The sequence below is a fragment of the Desmodus rotundus genome, chromosome 6 (assembly GCF_022682495.2).
Source record: "Desmodus rotundus isolate HL8 chromosome 6, HLdesRot8A.1, whole genome shotgun sequence".
Taxonomy (NCBI): domain Eukaryota; kingdom Metazoa; phylum Chordata; class Mammalia; order Chiroptera; family Phyllostomidae; genus Desmodus; species Desmodus rotundus.
The window spans coordinates 41,003,748-41,029,011 of NC_071392.1; the positions used below are offsets into that span (position 1 = coordinate 41,003,748).

Here is a 25,264-nt window from a genome sequence, read left to right on the forward strand (position 1 = left end):
GTTAGCTCTCTGACTCATAGTGGCCAGAAGTGTCTGTCTCTTCCCGGGCTTCCAGGATTTAATATCCCATTCATGCAGCCAGAAGACTTACAGCCAAGTGATCCAAAGCATTCCCTCCTCTCTAGGGTTAAGAATATTGCCTCTGAAGTCCTCTCAATGAAGGGTCAATTGTGATTGCTGTCCTTTATTTCCCTACACAGTAGTCCAGTTGCCACGTCAACCTCATAAATATATGACTGAATTCTTAAAGAAATGACATGGGCAGAAATTTTATACCCTCATTGTAATTTTCCCCGTAGGTGCTTCATGTAAAGCAGGATTGATAGTTGTGTGAGCAAACTGTCCCAACCAGCAAGTCGAAGTCAGTAGGAAGCAGCCTGCCAATTGTGTCATAATGTTTTTCCACAAGTAATTCAAGTTTGTGGAAGAAACAAGACACCTTTGGTATGTTGCAAAGGGCAGCCAAAAAACTGCAGCTTCTCTCTGTGGCTGAGCTAACATATTACATTATCCTGTTGCAATGTGTATAAAGCTTCTGCAGTAGATTGTGTTTGCATATACTATCCTGTTAAAGCAGAACCTAATAAAAGTGTTCAGTCTTAATATCTGTTTAGAAGTGGATCAGAACCCTTGGCTTTGAACATATTACTTTGAACAGGTCTGGTACCTGGTAGAGCAAAAGAACACAGAAAATCCGTTATCCACATAGTGTTGGCAAGAAACAGAAGTTGATTGCTAGCACTTTAGTTGATTACAGTTATCTTCCCATTGTTCTCACATTAGAAGTATTTTTATTTCCCTTAGATGTTTGAAAATATGTAGTTAGTAAAGTTTAGAATTATATGAAACCCATGAGGCATATAGACATGAAAAATCAAAATGCATATTGTTTCAGGTCATTCAACACGCATGAATCCAGTAGACAGTGAACATGGCAGTCTGGAGGAGAGGTTGTTGTGCCTCAGCCTGGTCTGGGGAAGCACACAAAAAATAGGAGATTGAGCGGTCCTGGGGGCAGTTGGACGTGACTAAGTTGGATAGGTAAGAAAGGATGTTTCAGGCCAAGGTTACAGTACACATTATAAGGCAAAGAAAGAAAAGAAAAGTGAGTCCTAGAAGCTCTGCATTGGCTGGCAGGACTGGAGCAGAGGGTTCTTTTAGGTAGGGGGAGGAAATGTGAGGAAGAAGAGGAGTGGCTGGTATATAAGTACAAAACTTCAACCATGTAATTGTTTGGGCTTTAAATAAATAAAGGGCCTAGATTACCAAGGATCTAAACATAGATTACTTTCTTCCAAATACATATTTTGTAGGCCAGTGCTAGAAACTAGCCCTGATTCTGCAATACCGCTAAATGTACCGTTTTATCAGTTTACCCCTCTTCTTTCAAGTGTCCAGTCAGGTTCCCCTTGAGCATGCCAGTTCCTCCTTCTCTGACTGGGTTTGCATTTATTTTCTGCTGTTTTCACCCTTGGCTGCTACCTCTTGCCTCCACTTTGTGTTCTGTGATCCAACAATGCCCCAACAATGCCCCAGAAATTACAATTCTCTAAATTATACTCCAGACTTCGTTTACTTGTTTCTAAACCACTGCACTGACCCTGGCAGCCTTATGTTCTCCACTATTCCAAATTTGTTTAAAAGAATATTGACTCTTAAACATGCATGGTCATTGATTATGACCCATGCTCTGTTATTTATTTTATATTTGTCTTAAATTATTATTTATGTCTTATTTTGCTTTGACGATGTCCATCTTTCTAACCAGAATACTTGTGTCTAGAAGACAGTTGTAGCTTCTTCTTTTTAAGTTTTCCACTGGGCACATCACAATGCTTCTTGGACAAAAGCTGTTCAGAGAATGGACATATGAGTTAATATATGAATATGTTAGTGATGAACTAGCATAATAGATGTGAGAATTAGGAAGACATTTAAGAGCATCAGAGGTCGGCAGATGCACAAGAATAGGAAGGAAATTAGGGGCAACCACTGCTGACACTTCGTTATCACGGCATTGTTATTGTTCCTAGCATTTCACTTAACACTTTAGTAATCGAGACACTTAAAATGTCTTTACTCTGAGAGGGAGTGCTTATCACTGTGTGATAAACAGAACGCTAGAACTGGAGAAAAACAAACACTTAAAGGAAAAGTTTAACCCAAATTACTTAATGACTGTTTGTAGAGTAAAATTATCCTTCTGAGAAATGAGACACCAGCCTAATTAATGGACGGAGGCATTGTTTCATGGTGGCACATGGATGTATGGTTACCTTTAGATTTCAGTACACAAGCTTACACGTACACAAGGTGAGGGCTGGGTTAATCACCTCTTATTTATACTTGACAGTGTTAACAGTGAGCAAACTCTCAAATCCAAATAGTCCAAAAAGGGTAATCAATTTTTGTTCTTGTCACCATCATTATCATTTATTTTGATTTATCTGTAGTTTCTGCTATGAATCGATGGAAATATTAATTATTGTCAAAACTAATTTTTTGTAATTTTGAAATAAACTCATACTAGGAGATGCTTGTTTCTAAGAAAGAAGTTTATTGTGAATATTATAAACAGAAGTCCCAAATGCGGGATATCTTAGTAAACATAGGATAACTGATTTTAGTTGATTCGATTACTGATTTAATAACTATGGTTTTATGAATATAAATTCTTATCTGAATTTTAGTGATCATGAAGTAAAACCCATAAATAACACACATAATTTAATTATTTTATTGCATATGAAAATAATCACTAACTGGAAATTATACAAGTTGTAATATGTGCTAACTTTGGATCTCTCTGGAACTTACGAATGAGAATGCTTGCAAATATTTTAAAGAGACATCTCAGCTTAGCAAACCATAATTAGTGTTGTTTTATGAAAGTCTGGAACTATTTAAACTGCCCATGCATTTGTTCTTTCCATGTTCTTATTCCGTGAGCAATGTATTTCCCTTTTTCCACTTTGTATGAAGAATGAGGGTAGAAAACACCCATAATCATACACTTTCAAGAAGTGTGGAACACATTCATCAGTTTAGAATACCCTCAAATGAAATGCTTTGTCCTCATTTGGTCTTCAGTGTGGGCAATTCATAGACATGTATATTTAAATATAATGCTTTTTTTTTAAGGAAAAAACAAAACATATGAACCCCAGGCAAAATTCTAGTTAATGGGATAACAAATAAGAGGCTTAGTTTTATTACTTTCTCATTATCCCTCTTTAGTGAAGTCATTTAATTGCTACTTATGCCTTTCTACAAAAAGCAAACTATATTTACTAGTCCTGTAAAAAGTTCTAGTAATGTTAACTGGGCAAAGTTAGCCTAAAAGTTGCTTTCAGCATGATTCAGTCTAAATGAACATGGCTGCCTTAGGAATTTGCTGAGACTGGCTTGCAAGTGTGGGTCTGCCTGGCGGTGCTGGCCTGACGTTCTTCCACGGCTGTTGCAAGGACTGACCCAGAGGTTGCCATGTTTTGTTTGGTCCCTAATATTGTTTATCTTTTTTTCATTGAGTCCACATTAAATTTTGGCAGATTTCACATAAAATTCCACATTCCCATCTTCGTTCCAAGTCTAGCCACACTAGGTTTATATTCCTGCATAGGAGCAATCAGCTAGAAATAAGGGTTCATTGCCGCCTTTGGATAAGGTATCACTTTGCAGTTTGTTACTGTGCTTATGACAGCCTGCTGTTTACCACAGGTGCTGTGCCCATTGCTATTGGTTAGGAAGCTTGCTTCATTGCTTCCTTTTACCTTGTGCCCCTTTAGTGGAGATAAAAGAAAACCAGAATGGCAGTGCTATCTGCAAGAAAAATTTGACAAATTTTTTTTTCTGAAAGTAGAGATATTGACAGATGTTTAATAGGGTTAGACAAATAGTGTTTTTATGTGTTAAAAGAATATTCCCAACAGCTTTGCTCCTATCACTTAACACTTGAATCCAGTTAGTGAGTGTGTGTGAGTTCCAAGCTCCAGGGCTCCCAGCCTACCCTTGAGTTTGGCCTCAGGTGCCCTGTAAATGGATTCTTCTCCTCAGAAGCCCTTGTCACGCTCCCTTTCCAGAACTGTTGAAGCCGTCCAGCAGTCCTTTTCCAGATCTCATTTTTGCTTTCGATCTACCCCTTTGAACTCAGTACTCTGAATCTTTCCTCCCTTGGCCAGAATCGAGGCCCTGTTTCATACAGCCCCTACACCAAAATTGGATGCCAGATATAATAGAGTAATTCACCACTCTTTGTCAAATATCCACTATTTGTCGGCTTTGTTATAGCTCTAAGAGTGAAACAATGAAGAGAACATAACCAATTAGTGTTAATACACAGCTTACATTCCAGAGAGAGAAACAGACAATAAAAATAAAAGCAACTAATATAATGTACAGTTAGGTAAGTAGGACTATGAAGCAAAATAAAGCAGGTTAAGGAGACAGTGGAAATGGAGAGGGAGCGCTATTTTTATTTGTGTCATCACCTTTAAGGAAGAAACATTTCAACTGAGAACTGAATGAGGTTAACAGAGAGCGCCATGGACTTGTGTGAAGAAGAGTATTTCAGATGGGGAACAGAAAGTGCCACGATGTGAGCGGGGGTGTGCTTGAGGCTCGGGAGCAGCAAGAATAGCTGTGGGAGTGATTGGTACAGGCCAGGCATCCAGGGCCTTACAGGCCATGCTAAGCTGTTGGTATTTTATTCTACACTTAATAGAAGTCACTGGGGTCCTTTCAGTGGTTTCAGAGGGGAATTGTCAGGTCTAATTTACTACATCCAACCCAAGTTCCAACTTCAGAGATCCTTCCTTTGGGAAAACAGATCAGATGGACTAAAATTTCTGCACATTAGAGTTCTGATTGAATTGGATAATGATAGTCTAATTCATTTTAACCAGTAACAGCATTTGATTATATCCACATGATTTTTTTTTTGCCAGAATTACAGTATCTGGTGCACAGTAAGAAATAGAAAAGCAATGGATGAGGAGAGTGAAAAGTTACATACACAACGGTGTCAGCTCCTCTCTGTAAACAAATAGGGTAGGATAAGTGGACTTAGCCTCGTTTAAGTGATGAAATTATACACCTCATGTATTCATTTTCTACAGTTAGTATTACATAGTACCGTATATAGTTATGCTGTCTACTTGTCAGTGGACAAGAAGTAAACTTAAAACAACTTGAGCTAAGTATTTTGAAAACTAGAGGACTTTTGATCATTACTAAAATTAAGCAAATATTTTATTAACTTTATATTTAAAAAAATATTTTTTTAGTGCCCAGGAGGAGCATTTACACCCAATATGCGAACCACCAAGGAGTTCCCAGATGACGTGGTCACTTTTATTCGGAACCACCCTTTCATGTACAATTCCATCTACCCAATCCACAAAAGGCCTTTGATTGTTCGTATTGGCACCGACTATAAGTACACAAAGATAGCCGTGGATCGAGTGAATGCCGCTGATGGTAGATACAACGTCCTGTTTCTCGGGACAGGTGAGTATCTGAGCTCAAACTACTCTTTAATGTGCAGAAAAGAGTGTAATGGGTAAGGGCTGTGATACTGGTACCAAGAAGTCCCCAGCGTTTACTTCTGTATGACTATCAGTGAGATAGTTTTTAAAAAATACAGATAGTTTCTTAAAACATATTAATGGTACTATTTTAATATATTTACAGACTCTAGTTTGTCAATTTCCTTCAATGACAGTTGAGTGAAAATGCTCTTGTTTCTAGACCTATAAGCTGTTGAATGGCCAGCCTTGTAGCAGTGGCTTTCAAAGTGTGGTCCCCGGACTAGAGGAGCACAGTCAATATCACCCAAGAATTTACTAGAAATGCAAATTCTGAGGCGCCAACCCAGGAACTCTAGAACTGATATTCAGCCATCCATGTTTTAACAAGCCCTCCAGTGAATCTAATGCACACTGAAGGTTGAGAACCACTACTCAAGAGAAAGAAACTAGTTTGCCTCTCAGGCAGTAATTCATATCTTCCTAACATCCCTGACTACCTTGCAGGCAGTGATGAAATCTCTTTACTTGTCTTGTTTAACATTAGAACTAGCCCATGAAATTAGGTAGTTTCTCTGCTAGTTTAAGAAATACATATAAAATGTGTCTGTAAACGTCATTGTGAGATGCATAGTGGTGGAATGTGAATGTATTGTGAGCTGAGGAATAAATTGCACTCAAACTTCAGTTAGTTTTAAGATACTTTTTCTTGGCTAAATACAATTTTCCAAGTGTGCTTTTCTTACAGAGTTCTTATATTACCCTTGTTTATTCTTACACGTAAAACCTCAGATATGAATCTTTCACTCTCATATAATTACAGTTTATAATGGGCTGAAGTTGAGAAGCATCTGACGTGCTATTTGGCATCCTCTCCCTCACTTGGACAGATCTGTGTTTTCACTAGTCCTCTCTTTCCTTGTCCCGTACCTGAGGAATAATCCTACCCTCCCAGGCTAACAATTTCCTATTCTGCTTCTAAGTTTATCTTCTCCTGATATTTCCAGGACTGTTCTTTATCAATTATATTCTAATTCATTTTTTATTAGATTTTATTCCCCACTTCATTCTAGGCTTCAAAATCGTATGACAGGACATGAAAACTAGACCTAACCTTCACCCATTGCCACCTCTGCCATAACACTGGCTTTTCCAGGGTCTTCAGTGTTCCCATGATAAGAAAACCCAATGGCCTTTCATCATTGAAATACATCCATCTCCTCTTTGCATCATTTGGCATTGTAGAGTCTCTCTTTACCTGTTGCTTCAGCCGTAAGCCCCAGAAATTCCTTTTTCTCTGGAACTTCTTTCTCAATTTTCCCCATTAGTCTGCCTTCCTCTAGCCCATGAGTGTGGGTATTCCTTGTGGTTCTGTCCAAGTCCTCTTCTTTTTACATATCCATTAGCCATCTTATTCATTCATTGTTTTTAACTTGGCCAAACATTTTATTTTTTAATTTAATCTTTATCATATTTTTTTACATTACCATTTATTCCCCTTATAACCCCCATTCCCCCAGCAATCACCATGAATCTTTTTCCTTTCTGCTCAATCCCTTCACTCCCTAACCTCCCCCCACCCAACCCTACCACCATTAGCCATCTGCTCTCCATTTATGAGTCTGTCTGTTTTGCTTGTTAGATCAGTTTGTTCATAGATTCCACACATGAGTGAAATCATATGGTATTTGTCTTTCTCTGACTGGCTTATTTCACTTAGCATAATAATGTTCTCCAGGTCCACCCGTACTATCCCAAAGGGTAAAATTTTCTTCTTTTTTACGGCCAAGTAGTATTCCATTGTGTAAATATCCCATAGTTGTTTTATTCACTCATCTACCAATGGACACTTGGGCTGCTTCTATATCTTGGTGATTATAAATAATGCTGCAACGAACATAGGGGTATTTATGTTCTTTCCAATTAGTGTTTTAGATTCTTTCAGCTATATTCCCAGAAGTAGGATCACTGGGTCAAAAGGCAGATCCATTTTTATTGTTTTGAGACATCTCCATCCTGCTTTCCACAGTGGCTGCACCAATCTACACTCCCACCAACAGTGCAAAAGGGTTCCCCTTTCTCCACATCCTCACCAGCACTTGTTGTTTGTTGATTTATTGATGATAGCCATTCTGACAGGTGTGAGATGGCATCTTGCTGTGGTTTTACATTGCATTTCTCTGATGATTAGTAACATTGAGCATCTTTTCATGTCTGTTGGCCATCTGTATGCCTTCTTTGGAAAAGTGTCTGTTCAGAGCCTTTGCCCATTTTTTTAATTGGGTTGTTTGTGGTTTTTTGGTGTTGAGTTTTGTAAGTACTTTGTAAATTTTGAATATTAACCCCTTACCACATGTATTAGTGAATATGTTTTCTGCGGGTTGTCTTTTTATTGTGTTGATGATTTCCTTTGCTGTACAAAAACTTTTATTTTGATATAGTCCCATTAATTTAGTTTTTCTTTTGTTTTCATTGCCTGGGGAGATATATCTGATAAAATATTGCTACAAACAATGTCTGAGATTTTGTGGCCTATGTTTCTTCTAGGATTTTTATGGTTTCAGGTCTAGCATTTAAGTCTTTAATCCACTTTGCATTTATTCTTGTGTGTATTGTAAGAAGGTGCTTTAGTTTCATTTTTCTGCATGTATCTGTCCAATTTTCCCAACATCATTTATTGAATAAACTATTATTAGTCCACTGTATGTGCTTGCTTCCTCTGTTGAATATTAATTGACTACAAAGGTGTGGGTTTATTTCTGGGCTCTCTATTCTGCTTCATTGATCTATGTGTCTGTTTTTTATGCCAGTACCATGCTGTTTTGATTCCTATGCCCTTATAGTACAGTTTGATATTAGTTAGTGTGATTCCTCCAATTTTGTTCTCATTCATTTAATTTTAATTATCTATTCTGTGCAAATACCAAATGTACGTCGCTAGTTATTGCCACTTCCTGAGTTCAGTATTTGCATTTACAACTTACTCTTAGATAACACAAATTGTATGATTTATTAGCATTTTAGACATCATTCTTGAAACTTAATTTATTCACTGCTAAGACCTTCTAACCAACACTTAATCTTGTCTCCCATATTTGTATTCTTATCACACATTCTTCTCAAGGCGCTATTTCTCCTTGATACATATTTTCTGTCTAGGCATTCACAGTACCTGGTAAGCTTGCTGCTACTCATGTAATTAAATAAATTCATAACTGAGTTCAAAAGCTAATACCATTATTTATAGGCTGTGTTATCCTAAGATGTAGCCTCTATTTAAATGACTACAAAGAGTTGCTTTTTCTTTGACTCAGATCATTCAATATAGTTTGCATTTGGGAAAAAAAGTTTATTTTTTTCCTGAAGTAAAGTAATTTTAGATCAAACCTCTTCCTAATGTCTCATGTTACTCAGAAAAAAATAACTTTTATTTTTTCCCATTTGAAACCTGTCTAAATGGTGGACTCTGGTGTAACAATAAAGCTGTCTTTTCATGAAATTGTACATGAAAATTTCATGAATGGAATTTTTAAGTCTTTATAAACTGTGCAGGAGTATTTATTCAGATAGAAGACAGTAAGAAATATGCTTTTACACAAGTTCTTTGGCTTTTCTTACCACGTAAGTATCTGGCACCTTTACATATACTTTTTTACATTGGTATTCAAATTGTGTGTCATATTGAAAAATAGTGTTTATGCACATATTTTTAATATTAGTGGGAAGCTTCCCTAACGATTGCTTACAGAGCCACACAAATCTCCTGAAGATGATTCTGACAGGCAAGTGCGTGCTGACCGTGCTTTTCCCACAGCGTCTTTCTGAAGGGAAAGTAACTCACTCAGTCCCCAAACCTTATCCGCCTGGTCATATGAGACCACACTATGACTCACAAACAGTAATTTAATCTACCTGAAATTCTAACAACCAATATATCAATATAAAATATTTTCTGCCCATGTAGTTCCTGGATTGCTGGTGAAGTTTCTTGAAAAGAGAATTCTCAGCGCTCGTGTGCTCCTAAAAATAAATAAAATACTTTTCTGAACTGGAACTTGGGAAAAGCACAGGTCACTGTTCCCAGGATTTCTTAGCATTTTGTATCCAAATGTCTTAGGAAGGACATAATATTTCTTGGGTGTTGCCAAATCCCCAAGTAATAAAGAGCCCTTCAGCTGTAATAAATAAATAATGATGCTCCGATCATTGCCACAAGGCAAGCTGCTCTTATGGTTTCTCTGCAATCATGAAAAATTCAGGGGAATTCAATGAAGACATAAGTTGTCAAAGATGCCATAGGAAAAACTTACGTGACAGTGTATTGGAACGGAAATATGATATTATGTAACTGCATTAACTTTGAATATTATAAATGATCCTATGGCTACAGAAACTCATGGTAGTTGTGTGGGTTCAGTGCCTAGTAACTGTTAATTAGCCCATTACAGTGTGCGACTCTGGCTGAGTTTGAGAGGCTGATAAACTTGCCTTCTACTCTCATGGGACTGCCTCACTATATTTTGTGTGCTGCCAGATGCCAGATAGGTGGGTAGAAAGATAGATAGATGATAGATAGATAGATAGATAGATAGATAGATAGATAGATAGATAGATAAAATAGCAGGAAGAAAGGAAGGAAAGATGAACTTTGTCTTCTCATTTTTTACAGTTTGCATCATCAATGCCTAGTCTAGGGGTCAGCAAATTACAACCTGAACCAACTCTAACTCCACTGTATGTTATCCATAAACTAAGAATGTTATTTTATATTTTTAAATGATTGAAAAAAGAAGAAGAAGAAGAAGAAGATTCCATGAGCAGTGAAAGTTCTAAGATTTTAGATTTTGGTGTTCATAAATAAATCTTTCTTAGATTTGCCCCAACCATCTATGGATGGTTTCGTCTGTGGCTGCTTTTGTGCAGAGCTGAGTAGTTGCCAGGGAGACCACTCAGCCCTGAAAGCCGAAAACATGTTATTATTTGGCCTTTTACAGAAAAAGTATGCTGACCCCTGTTTTGTCATTAAATTTTATGTATGTTTAAAAAAGATATTTTCTAATATGGAATTACAAAAAAGAATTCATAGTTTTTCCAAATAAATATTTCTTCTTTTATTTTGAGTAAAAATTATTTTGCTACTCTATTCAAACAAACTAATATCTAATTTTGCTTAATTATTTTCTAATGCATTCCTGCTGCTATCCCCTCTAAAAAAGATCGCAACTTGAAAAAAACGTATTTAAAATCAGTGTTTTATTATATCCTTTAGTAGTATTTGTGATGTTTTGTGGGGTTTTTTTGCCTGTTTGTTTAGTTCTTAGTGTTTAGGTTTTATTTTTATATTTCTTATTTTTTCTGTGTTATTTTTTTTAATCTTCAGCAAAGACTGAAAACAGCAGGAAAGGAGTCTCATAGGACTGGCATTTCTACTTTAACTTTGCCACTTACTGTTTTATGCTTACATGCAGGCTATTTTTTCAAAGCTGACTGCATTGCACAGTGAAGAGATTTTTGCCTGTGTTTCTTTTGCTTCTGGCGTTATGAAAATATTTAAGTGCTGGGTCAGGCTCAGACACATTCTGTCAAATTTATATTTTTAACACTATACATGAATCAGAATGACATCTGGTTTCTGATAAAAGCATGAGTGTATTCTTATGAATGGATGTTAGAGGTTTAGGATGATTTAATGCTATTACGATTTTTTTTAGTGTAAGGTTGGTCCATGTGGTGTTCTGCCAAAATTCTTGTATAGGATATATGGTTTCATGCTTCTTACTAGCTTCTGCTTAACTGGGTGAGTACTAAGTTGGAATGTTGGCTCCAGCACATCCTTTGAAAGTGTGGAGTTTTGAAGTGTGTGCCACAAATGTGACTAAAGACTTAATGTGTTTGCCTTCCAGCATTACAGGGTAACTACCTTCACAGTGACTCACTGGCTCCAGCCTCACATCTCTTGGAATGGTGTACTTATGGAAATGTAAAGCCAGGCATTTCCGGTTTAAAAAAAACTCCCCAAAATACTTCATGTAAAATTTGATAGCTGGAACAGTTCATTTGAGTTTAGAAAATATTACTGTTAGAGGGAAGCTGTGCACCAATGTCACTCAAAGGATAATGTCTAGACTCCCCCTTCCCTTAGAAGTAAAAAGCAAATCCCTTCATAAGTCACCGGCTTTTAATAACATTGTGGTTCACTGCTTTCCAAAGTGGAATCTGGAAACATCTGAGAGTTTAGCAAGGATTCTACAGGGATTTTCACGGTAAGAATACTAATGGAACAGAGTGGAATGGTGGCTGAATTGACAGGAGAAAGATCATAAATCACAGTGTGATGACTGCTTGACCATGTAGAAAAGTAGCGAAAAGGACTATGAAGAAAAAACCAAAAAATGGACGAGAGCCCATACAGTAATTGCTAATCCAGAGACCAATGTTCTCATTTATATTTTACCTTTAAAAGATAATTTTTTAAAAACTAAATATATGACTTATTGCTGAAAATATTTCAAACAGCAGAATTGTTTTTCTTTAAGCTACTCTTCAGAAATATATCCTTTTAAAGACTGCATAATGTCTAATTTAATGATGATATCAATTTTAGTGTTGCTAGATTGCCTGAATTAACCATTTGTTTATTTAGGAGTAACTACTGTATGAAGAATTGTAAAAATATAGGCTTCCTGGGGGGCAGGCTTATCTGTCTAATTTATTCATAGCTATAAACTGAACGTGGTCACTCACTAGAACGCTGCATCACGCAGTGTTGTCACTCAGTAGGCTCTTTGAATGACCGAGTGAGTGAGTTGCTCTTGTAATTCACCATGTTTGCACAGAAGCTCAGTCAAGATCACAGAGATGTTCAGTGTATGCTGCAGCCAGGATATAAACTCTTGCTTTTGGTTCCACATCTTGGGCTTTTATCTTTTGCACATTACTACCTCATTTACCATCATCACTTTACAATATTTTCCTTTTGTGAAGTTAAGGTAATTTCATTTATATTTTTCTCATTTTACTATGAACTGGAAGTTTTATCCACATATGCCAAGATGACATCGCTGACCCGCTGGCATTCAACATGAGCACTGGCGTGGCTTGCTTTGAGTCACATCGCTCAGTCTCACCCACCACAAGTTGTCACCATGTCTTACATGTGAGCAAGATGCATTTTACAAGGTGCCAGAGAAGCCTTGGAACAGACTGGATTTGTGTGTGAATTAACTATGCAAGAGTTTAACCTGCAAATGTGATACATTTTAATGTTAGTTAGATGTATTTAGGAATGAAGAGGCTGGGAGAGATATATTTGGGGGGGAGAAAAGAGAATGCAAAATGGGGTAGGACTTCACCTTAATTTTTATGTATCACTAAATCTTGGCACCTTTCAAATTTGTTTTAAAATGGGGCTTATATTTGTATTCAAAATGTCTTATACTCTCACCAAACACACATGAATCCCTCTGGCCTGCTTCTGTTTACTTAATTAAAATGGATTCTGCATATTCAATTAGTATATAAGGAGGATTTCAGAATATCAAGCAATGAGAGAGTGCCTCTCAGCAGGAGGAGAAATAATTTGCTCTATAATACTGGCTCATTTATTATTTAATTACTGATATTTTCCATTTATTATTTAATCACGTTTAGGAAACAACTACAGTACAACCTCATCCCTTAATTGGGATGTTGCCTTCATTTAACCCTTAATTGTTATATGAATGTAAGAACATTTTGTAGCCTAAAGACATTTATGAAGACTTTTGTGGTGTGTTAAGAAGAAATGACTATACTATGTCCTTGATCTTGATGTGCTGCTAAGTTTCCCCAAGGTAGACTTGGCAGCCTTTATCCCTAGGAAAGAATTAACAGCCCACTGCTCAGCCAGGCCAGGTCTTCTCTGTATGACTTCCCAGGCAGTCTGTAGCTAGCTGTCAGTTGTGGGGTGGTTTGGTGGAAAGTCATTTTTTTAAAAATCCTTTTACTAAAAGGGAGCAGTTCAAATTGTAGAAAAATAAATTTAATGTTTTAATAAATTAGGAGTGTTTCGTTTTAGAAGATGAAGTGTACATGGGAACAAAAAAAGATTTGAAACTGGATTTTCTGAGGTGAGTCTGTGGTATTATAGTCATATGTTTTACTTTACTTAGTTATACCCTTATTTTTCTCTTCCACTAATACGGTAGGCAGAATAACAGCCCTCACATTTCTCTACATCCTAATCCCCAGAACCTTACATGGCAAAAGAGACTTTGCAAATATGACTAACGCTATCTCCTTGTGATGAGGAGACTTCTCTGAGTTGTCTGGGTAAGTTCTGTCTAACGGCTTCTTAAAAGCAGAGGGCCCTTCCCGGCTATCATCAGAGGGAGATGTAATCAGAGAGATGGGACTCTGCTGGCCTTGACAATGGAGGAAGGAGACCATATGCCAAGGAATTTGAATGGGCTCTAGAAGCTGGAAAATGCTAGGAAGTGGATTCTCCTTAGACTATCTGGAAATGAAGGCACTCTGACCTACACCCTGATTTTAACCCAGTGAGACCTGTGTTGGACTTCTAGTGTATATAACTCTAAGATAATAAGTTTATGTTATTTTAAGACACAAAATGGGTGGTGATTTGTTTTAGCAGCAATGGAAAACTAATACAACATAGGTTTTGAATTCTAGCTTAATTGAAAGACTAGAATGAAACTATTTGGATGCTTCTCTTAAGAATTTCTAAAATGAAGAATAATAAATTCTGGTGTTTTAAAACTCTGGCAAAGCCCTTACTGATAATGCAAATATATCATAGGTATGTTTTATAGCTCTTTGTCAACCAGTACAGAATAACATGGTAATATGTCACAGAGATGTTATTTACTCACTCATAATTTTGGGACCTCTTGCATGCCAAGGCTTATGATATATAAAGACTAATAGCAAGAGCACATTCTGTTAAGGGACTCATGTGGAAGAGACAGTTCAAATCTGTTCAATGGATACTATCCAGCACTTGTTATGTGGCGGCACTCTCTCAGGTGCTCAGCGTACATCAATGAGTCAGAGACTAAGATCTCTGCCCCGTGGAGCTTACATTCTACTGGAACAGAAAAATGACCATAATAAATAAGCAAATTACATAATCTCTTTGAACTTAATAAATGCTATTTAAAAAAAAAACAGAGCTGGTGAAGGGAGATATGTACTCAGGGTTTGCCTCATTGAGAAGGTTATAGTCGAGCAAAGACTTGAAAGCACAGGAGAATTAGCCAAAGAGCAATATGGGGAAAGAACATTGTAAAATCTTCACACAGAACAGTTTGTTGAGATCTATAAAGTAAGGATCTGTAGCATCCGGGAAGGGATTGGCAGCTTGGCACAATTTGCAAGTTTTCTGTTGCTGCGTAATAAATTACTACAAAATGAGGGGCTTAAAACTACATACATTTATTACCTCAGTTTCCATACATGAATACTTAGTTGTATTTTCTGCTCAGAGTCTCACAAGATTGCAGTGAAAAGTGTAGGCCAGGCTGCCTTCCTTTCTGGAGTTCAACATCCTCTTCCAAACTTAGATGGTTTGGGGAGAAATTCAATTCCTTACTGATGCAGAAGTGAGGCTCCTAGCTCCTGGAGACCACCCGCAGTTCCCTCCCACATGGAACTCTTCACTAGCCATTCAAAACAAGGCTGTTTGCCCCTTCAAGGCTAGTGGAGTCTCTCTCTGCAATATGCTAAAATAGATCTCATATATTGTGGCATAATCATAGGACTGACATACCACCACCTTTGCATTATTCTCTTTATTAGTAGCGAGTCACACACTGTAGCTATACTCAGAGGGAGAAGTTATGCAAGGCATGATCCATTAGGGGTCATCCTAAGAGTTGGCCAGCCACTGCCCTTACATATAGATCACTCTGGGGATGGTCTGGAGGATACATTACAAACAAGAAAAGAAGGCCAGGTAAGAGAGTTTTGTATGTTATAGGCAAGAGATGATGAGCCTAAATTAAAACAGGGACTAGACGTCAGGGGCCAAGAGAGGAAATTATCAAGGTCAAGAGATATTTAAGAAGAGGAAAGAGCCAGATGATAAATTGACTTGGAAAAGATGGGAGGGTGAAAAGGTGTCTAGAATGTTTTGGAGTCTAGTGGCTTGGAAAATACCTGGAAAGATGTACTATTCAATGAACAAGGGACTATATAATGAGCAAGTAGATCTGGAGAGTAAGGAATTCCCTTTGTAATGGCATACCTATCTTTTCCTATGATCTGTCATGCATCAGAGGCTGAATTTATCACCTAAGCTCATTAATACCTCACAGAAACCCAATGAGATAGAATTATCATTATCACCATTTTGCAGTTGTGTAAACCGAGGCTTTCAGAGGTGAAATGGCTTGCTTAGGCTGTGAAATTCTTAGGAACAATAATTAAATTCAAGACTAGGTCTGTCTCACATTGAGTTAAAAATTTGGTGGCCCATTGAGATGGATAATTCAAAGAGGGTGTTATTATAGAGAACACTTCAGCAGAGAAGGCTGTGCTGGAGATGTAGATAGGGGAGTCACTAGTAGTGGGGGTGTTAACTGAATCCATGACAGTTCTTTGAGGTCACCCTAGGAGACTGGAGATAAGAATTTTACTCTGGGGAGCTCACTCAAGGGGTGGGAAAATAAAAGGCATTTACCAGGAAGATGGGGAAAGAGAGGTCATAAAATAACAGGAGAATAAGAAGAAATATTATGGTAGCCTTGAGAAAAGCAAGTAGCTGGCAGGAAAGGAGCAGTGGTGAGATTAGCAATATGTGGTACAGCTCTATCTGAGTGCCCTTGTAATATGCTGCTTTTCTCATTATCCTACATTCTTACTGACCAGCAAGGTTTCAGAGGAAAATAACCATTTCAGGGGAAAGAGGGAGACGTGAACAGGATGAAGTAGGAAAGGGTTAAGGTGGGCAAGTCAATGGTGGATTGAGGGATGACCAAATCAAGAGAGGGAGAGGGGATCCTCTTTGCCTGAATGCCCAGCAACTGAGGTGGGCGTTCCAGGCCAGTTTCTGTATGTGGTTTGTCTAATCTTTGAAAACAAATACGAGACAGCCTATCTCATTAAAAAATTGTGCAGGAAAACAGGTCAATCTGTGACCATAAAAATTATTCATCTCAGTAATTATTCCCCAGATGAAAAAGGTTTAATAGAATTAACCCCAGTTTTGCATCTTTGGAAATTTAGATGCCACCTCCTGTGCAGCATCAATAAAACCTTACACAGAACATACACATGCATTATTTAAAGTAAGTCCATTTGTTTTCAAGTGTAAGTGAATGATTCGTGATATAATGCAATAAGGGATACTGAAAGATGATGTGTAAATTTTAGTAATTTACAAAGTCCTAAAACATTAATTTTAGTGATTTCTGAGATCCTATTTGAGTAATTTTTAGCTGTATTGCCAGGAAATAACTATAATAATTCATGTGTTGATAGATTATCGTGAGATCTCATATTAAGTTATAATGTTTTCTTAAACCTCACAGACAAAATTAGGTTTTAGAACTAAAATAAACATACTATATTGTAAACTTATTAAACAAATTTTGATACATTAGAAATGGCAGATATTTTTCCTGAGGACACAACCCTTAGTTGAATAAATAGGTAAGAAAATGTAATTGTCACATTTTACTGTTTTCTGACATTTTGGTAAGCCTCGACTAAATCAAAACTCATAATTTAGTCACTTCTTGTACAATTGTCAGTTTAGAAATTCACTGGGCTTAAGATTTTTGTTTCAACTTTGCCCCACAAGTCTACTTTTCAGCGAACTTATTAAATGCCTAACTCCCAAACTTTCCACAGCAGTAATGGATATTTTATAGGTAAGCCTGTGTGTGCTTACTTATAAAATTCCACGTACACCTGTGGCAGTATGATACAGCAAATTAAAATTTCCACAGATTATCCTCATAAAGACCAATTGTAATTTTGGTTGGACTTTCTCCCAAACCTTGTTAACTACAGAATAACTTGTTAGAATGTTTATAATAAGTTATTATTGGATGTATTCTAGGGTAAGAATTAGGGAACATGCTTTGACATTCAAAGAACGTAAGCTTAAATTTTTTCCTTCATCACTTACTAGTTTCATAAAACTGAGTAAATTACACAACATCTCTAAGCCTAGTTTCCTTAATTGTACTAGTCTATGGACTTACCTTAAAGGTTAGAAGAGATGATGTATGTAAAACCCTGAATGTACTGCCTAGAAGCTAGTAAGCATTTATCAGGCGCATATACACATGTACCTGTACAGTAGATATGTTTATTGAAATCAATCGTGCATATCTTTGATTATAAGTATGTATAAGTATATACATCATTCATAAATATTTTTAATTCTATTAAGAATCCGCATGTTATTCTATTCACTAGATATAAGCAGTGAGCCAAACACACAAATGTCTCTTCTTTCATAGAGTTCATTTTCTTGAGGAAAGATACAGGCAAAAAATAATAAGTGCATAATTATTCTACGCTGTTATATAATTTGCATATGCCTTAATAAAAAAAACTGAGATAGAAATCTTTAATGACAGATCATAGATGGATGAGCTGGTAATGTATGGGAGGCATGTCTTATGTTTGGAAATTATAGATAAAAGTACAGCATTGGTATACCAGAATAGTAAATAATTTGTCACAGGCAAAGAGTGGGAATAAGGAGGGACGATTTCAGGCCATGGAGAGTCGAGCTGGTTCTGCCGTCTGTAAAGTGTACAAGGAAGTTTCACATACACGCCCTCCTTCGATCGTGAACAGCCTGGTCAAGTACGTGAGGCAAATACTACGTCCACATTTTGTAGAGAAATAGAGTGGATTACAGGAGGCAGGTTCATTGCGGTTACACCATTTGCAAGTGTAAAAGCAGAAGGGATAAAATGAAAATAGATGACACCCTTTCAGGTTTGGGAGAGTGTGTATGTATGTACCTATGTATGTATGTATGTGTATGTATAACTACCATTAACTGGACTGTTAATGAACGATAGAGCTAACTACAGAAAGAGAATCATCTCAGAGCAGTTGCACGCACACCAGTGTTCAGCATGTATGGAACAGTACTGACTGGTTGTGTCCCCTCTAATATAACTGCTGTTAGGCAGACTCAAAAGCAGTGTACTAAATTAATAGAATAACTTTAGTAGATCTGCTTTGAGTATATACCATCTACTTTATCATGTTAATTGTAATCAGAAAATGATTTCTATCTATAGCTTTGCTTAGTTATATCTAACTTATTACTTTATTATTTAAAGGAAATATGCTTATTTGTTAAATATAGAAAATCAATAAAATATATAAAGAAAATAATCTTTGTTTAGATTCTCTTATTTGAAACCAAATGCGTTTTGGGATTCAGAAGTATTTAAAAATGAAAAGATAACGTGTGCAGAATATTTGGTAAAATAGCCTGCGGAACCTTGGGCCACACCCGTCAAACACCCAGTACTATTTCTGCAGTGAGACAGATGTCTTCATACCAAGCGTAAAACATTAAGACCATAAATAACCTCTAGTAAGTGCAGGTCAGGTTCTGTGGCCAAATTAGTTCAAGTCAGGACAGGATGTAGCTTCCAAGAAATTAAAAAAAAAAAAAAGAAAAGAAAAACTTTCGAAATTTAAAATTGCAGATAAAAGATAATGGGTCTGAATTAAAAATAGAGTATAATCCCCTACTCATATAGATGGATTATACTTAAATACTGATTTTTTTTTTCACTCTGTAAGATATCATAATTACCCCTGCTGGGTGATTTGTGGATGGGAGTGGTGGTATTTTATTTATCTGTCACTTGAGATAGTCAGAAATGTCATTGTTTGTTTACTTTTCCTTAAAGATTTGTTAATTCATATAACTGAAAATCACAATACTAGGGTGGTTTTAGACGTGGTTTGAGTAGGGCCCCAGCTTCTATCTGTGGAGTTTTGGGCTCTGCCCTCCTTAGCAGGGAGCAGGAATCAGCTTTGTCCTGTCAACTTTTCTTATGTTTGCGACTGGCTGCAGCAGCTCCAAAACGTGTCTACACACCAGGCAGCTCTGATGGAAAAACGGTCATGTCTGGTTCTCTTTACTTTTACTATAAGTGTGAGTTTTCATATTGCATTATTTTCCTTCAGACTAAAAGACATTCTTTAGCATTTCTTCAAATGCAAGAGGTCTGAAGGAAAAACGTTTCCATCTTTTATCTAAAAAATGTTTGATTTCATCTTCATTGTCTTTGTTGTGATCATTTTTTATTCTTATCTATTGTAGTTGTCCCAATTTTTCCCCATTGCCCTCTTCCGCCTATCCCACCCTCCACTCTCACAGTCAATTCCCACACTGTTGTCCAAATCTGTGCTTTTATAAGTGAGATCATATGGTATTTGTCTTTCCCTGACGGGCTTATTTCATTTAGCATAATATTCTCCAGTTCCTTCCATTCTGTCACAAAAGGTAAGAGTTCCTTCTTTCTTTCTGCTGTGTAGTATTTCATTGTGTGAATGTACCACAGTTTTTTGATCCACTCATTTACTGATGGGCACTTACGCTGTTTCCAGCACTTGGCAATGGTGAATAGTGTTGCTATGAACATAGAGGTGCATCTTCATTTTCTTAATAATATTTTCCCTGGATATAAAATTCTGGATTATCTCTTTTGTTTTTCATCATTAAAAAATGGTATTCCCTTATCTCATTCCTCCATTGTTTGTAATAAAAAGTCATCAAGAATTATAATGTCTTTTTTCTCTGGCTGGCTTCCAAGATATAGCTTTTGCTATATCTTTTGTTTTCAGCAGTTTAAGTATAATGTGCTAAGTTATGGTTCTTTGTATATGTAGTTAGCTTCGGTCTTACTGAATTGCCTAGATCTTTAACATAGTATTTTTCATTAAATTTGGGAAGTTCAGCCATTATTTTTTCATATATTTGTTCTTCATCAGTATCTCCTTATTCTCCTTTTATAGCTCTAATTACACATATATTAGACCATTTGATAATGTCACACACACCCAAAAGAACCTTTTTACTTTCTTCAATCTTTTTTACCTGGTGTTCTTGCAACTGGCTAACTTCTATTCCCTTGGCTTCAAGTTCATTGAACTCCTTTTTTTTTTTTTTTTTTTTTAAATCTCTACTCTTAAGTCTATGGAGTTAATATTTTATTTCAGTTTTTGTACTTTAGTTTTGAAACATCCATTTGACTTTGACTTTTTATAGTTTTTTATTTCTTTGCTGAGTTTGTATACCTGTTCATTCATTATAACCATATCATTCTTTCATTTTAGAATTTGCTTTTAATTTTTAAACATATTTATAATAGCTGTAATAGCTACTTTAAGTTGTTTTTTGTGAAGTCCAATATCTGGGTAATCTTGACTTCTTCTTGGCTGTTGATACATGTAGGACTACACATATCCCCCTGCCCTGCACACACACTCTCTCTCTCTCCATGTATAATCATTTTTGTAATTGCTGAGTACTGGACATTATAGGTAATACCTTAGATTTAGGTTCTCTTCCCTGAGAAGGGTTAATTCCTGTTATCACAGTCAGTCAATTATTAGTTGATCACTTTGAATTTGTTTTACATTAAAATTCTTGTGCACAAGAGACCTTGGCTGGATAGCTTAGTTGGTTAGAAGATTATCCCGATACAACAAGGTTGTGGGTTCAATCCCATGTCAGGGCACATACAAGAATCAACCAAATTAACAATGAAAGTATAAGTGGAACAACAAATTACTATTTCTCTCTCTCTTTGTCTCTCTTCTCATTTCTCTCTCTCTTTAAAATTTTCTAAATTTTAAAAAAAGGAACCAATGAATGCATAAATGGGTGGAACATGAACCAATGTTTCCCTCTGTCTCTCAAATCAGTAATAAAAAAAATTTGTGTGCAAGAGAAGTCACTCTAACTTAGCAGAACTCAAAGTCCAATTTTCTCCCTTGTGTGTGTTATCAGATCTTGGTTTCAGGTTTTGTTAGGGCAAGCCTAAAGTAAGCCTTACTCTAGAATGTGGCACTTATTCCTCTTGGCTCAGCATTTTTGTGTCAACTGGATGTCAGTTTTAACAAGGTGTTAATGAGATCTGTCTACTATGATAGAACCAGAACTCCAACCTCACCCAACATCACTCTTCCTCAGAACTGCTGAACCTATAATTTGTCTGTTCCATTCTTACTATAGTAGCTGCAATCTGTTAAGCCTCGAGTGATCTCATCCTGTAAATATATAGTCCAGGAATTAGCTACAGACTCACAGGGGATTTCTACATAGACTTTGGAGCCCACGTTCTGGGCAGCTCCCTCTCTCTGATATCATGTGCCACAGAAGTAATTGTTTCTGCTGCCCTAAATTCTCACATGTTCCTCCTCACCTCAGTGGGGCCACTGTGCACGACTCAGACACCAGTTCTCTACACCTCTGTTGGGAAATGATTCCCAAGCAGATAGTTGGGTGATCATGAAGATTTCCATGTGAGTTTCTCATGTTTTAGTCATGCACTGTCTATTATTCATTACCTAGAAAGAGTTACCTCATATAGTTTTACCTGTTATATAGTTTTTTATTGCAGGAAGGCTGTTCTGGACAGCTGCCTTATTGCCCACCAGAAAGACCCTTCTGATTATATTTCCACCAAAAGTGTTTTAAAACACCTCTTTCCTTCTTTCCATGCCAATTCTAGGTTTTATCTTTATTTTAATGTTTGAAAATTAAGTGGGTGTTTTTGTAATTTCATATGTACATATATGTGTATATACACCTTGTTCATATCATATTGAGGTTGACATCTGAGGACACTCTGGTGAAGACAGACAGAAAGGAGGAAAGAGTAGAGCATATGACTTTGGGATTTGTATGTCGGCCTTTACTAAATTGAAAAAGGCCACACCTTAGCTGGTACAAATTGCCACTTATTACCAGCACTTAGAATCAGATTGGCTACATAATTTGCAGAACCCAGTGCAAAATGAAAATTCAGGGACACTCTTTTAAAAGTTACTACATATTTCAAGAAGGTGACAGTGGAGCATTAAAAGAATCTGGGCCCTTCCAATCACAGGAACTTGAGTGACCAAAAGGAAGTCCCACACATGAAGCTGGCCCGAATGAGGATATTTTTATAGATTTAGGAGGCAGTGTTCCCCCTAAATCCCTAGGTGACCAGAAGCCCAGTGAGAAGCAGGTAGTTTGGCACAGCAGTCGCTAGGGAAACCCCCCAATGACTACAGATTAAATGAGACTCAGTAGACTAGATACACAAGTGACTATTCGAATGACCTACTGGGTAATGAGCTACGTTTGATCACTTCCATTGAGACAGCCGACACTTGTTGTTCTATAAGTACAAGCTCTTCTCTTGTCTGGAGACAGTGGAAAGGCTTGAGGATAACTTTGTTGTGTTCCTTACATTAGAAAGAAAAAAATTTAGATGGCCTCAAATATATAAACCAGAAAAGAAGCTTGTCTGAGGAGTTTTCTTTAAAAATTCAATGAAACGAAAGATAATTAAAATCACTAATGTGGATTGGTGAGTCTACTCTGTTATCTCTGTGTATATGTTTACATTCTGCAGAAGCTTCTAAGATTCATCTTGCTGGATTCACATGACAGTGCTTTAATGTATTCAAGGAATGTCTCTTATCTATACCACAGAGATGAGAAAACTGGGGTGAAGAAAAAATAGTGACTCTAATAATGTCAACACTTTACTAAGGGGCTGAGCTACAAATAAAAAACAACTTGCACTTATTGAGGATATTACTGTGTACCAGATACCATGCTAAGAAATTTCTATGTGTTATTCATGTAGTTTTTATTGATCAGAATTTGTTCAACTGAAAGTGACCATACACCTTGCTCAAACTAGTTTAAAAAAATCTGTGTGTGTGTGTGTGTTCAACTTGGAAATGCAGGAGTCAGCCTCAAACATAGCTGAAATTGTGCTAAAATGATGTCAGGAATTTATGTGTGTTGCAATTAAAGTGTTAGTCATTGAAAGGTAAGCATTTCAGAATATCAATAAAACTCCCAATTACTTATGTCTACATAAAGCCATCTCTGCATCTTTTCATTTAAATATGATAAGGTAGTTATCAAATGCCTTCCTTCTGGGGGTAGCGAGAATGGCCTCCCTTGAGTGTACTCACAGGATAAATCCTCAGCGTGTGGCAGCAAGGATGGCTCCAGTACTCCTGACTTACAGCTCTTTGATAGCCCTGATCTCCACGAAAAAGGTTTTCACCTAGAATTCTCAGGGAGGGCTGGGCCCAGACTTGTTTCTGTGCTCACTGCTGCAGGAATTACGGGGGCCGTGGAATGCCCTTTGGGACCAGCCTGAGTCATGCATGTCTCCCTGGAGCGGGAACAGAGTCACACCATTCCTTAACCATGCGGACTGAAAATGATAGAGGGGTTGTTTCTGATATGTCTCAGGGTGTATTATCAAAAGAAGGGGAGGTGATTCTGGGCAGACCTTAGTAACAGGTATCCGTGACAAGAGGTATGATTTTTATTTACATTGTACACACAAGCAAACTGAGGCTTAAGGCGAAAAGAAAGATAATCTGCTTCACTGTAACTATATTGTAGGTGTGTGCTTTCCGCAAGGGAATAAAAGCTATATCTCAATTCTACAGAATAAAAATGGTTTATGTTGTGAGTACATTCAAGAAAGGCCATTCTTACTACCTCCAGAAGGAAAACATTTGATAACTACAGTATTATATTGAAACTAAAAGACAGAGTTTTATAAACATTCTAAGATGCATGTTTTTCAATGACTAACATTTTAATGGGAACCCACCTGCTACTCAAAAACCCATAAATTCTGAACTGTGAACTCTTGAATGCTATACATATTTATCTCTGTATACATACTTTTTATAGTATCTGACACACCGAAGGTGTTCAGTAATTTCTTGTTGATTCAATCGGTGAAAATGGAGGGAAGACAACCCAAGTGTATTTATTTCCTTATTAGTGAATGATACAGCCCATGGATACCTCAAAAGTATTTTCTATACAGAGAAGTGAAGGATTTGTGAGTATGTTTTGAAAAGAAAACGATAGGTGTCTACCAGGACTGCATTTTGAAAGAAACCATCCTATCAGCATGGTGCTGCTTAGGGAGCAGTCACGGCTGATTCCATATATACTGACGCTTTCCCAGTGCCTTAACCGATTGAAGTCACACTTACCACATTTGATGGCTGAGCTGTCTACTAGGTATTGGTTTGTGATGTGCTTTAGTCATGATTCAATTTCACCAAATTAAATGTCTTGAGAATCTGAACTGGAGGTTGTGGGAATTGGGCAGTTTGGAACAGGAACAGAAATATAAGGGCATCCAGAGTGGAGCCTTGTGAATGGTGTACAAGACTAGAGCTGGGGAATTTGTTTCTGAGACTTCAAGTCCTAGAGATCCTGTCACCTAAGTTGTTGATCAACTACCAGAACTATTGCTGTGTCTTTTAAATATTCCAGTCTCAGTGAGATCAGGAATCATTGTAAAAAAACAAACAAAATGATAGTTCTGAGCACCAGTTTTTTGTTTGTTTGTTTGTTTGTTTTTATTTTTTATTTTATTTATTTTTTTATTGTTATGCAATTACAGTTGTATGCCTTTTCTCCCCATCCCTCTACCCCACCCCAGGTGAACCCACCTCCCTCCCCCCTCTCCACCCTCCCCCTTGGTTTTGTCCAT

General features: G+C 37.0%; 1 protein-coding gene across 1 annotated transcript in view; it reads left to right on the plus strand.

The window, feature by feature from the left end:
- The window catches only part of SEMA3C (semaphorin 3C), a 171,936-nt gene that overhangs the window by 117,217 nt on the left and 29,455 nt on the right, over positions 1-25,264 (plus strand). The window contains exon 12 of the mRNA XM_053926661.1: positions 5,283-5,505. Coding sequence (XP_053782636.1) covers positions 5,283-5,505 — 223 coding nt within the window. The remainder of the gene's footprint in view (positions 1-5,282; positions 5,506-25,264) is intronic.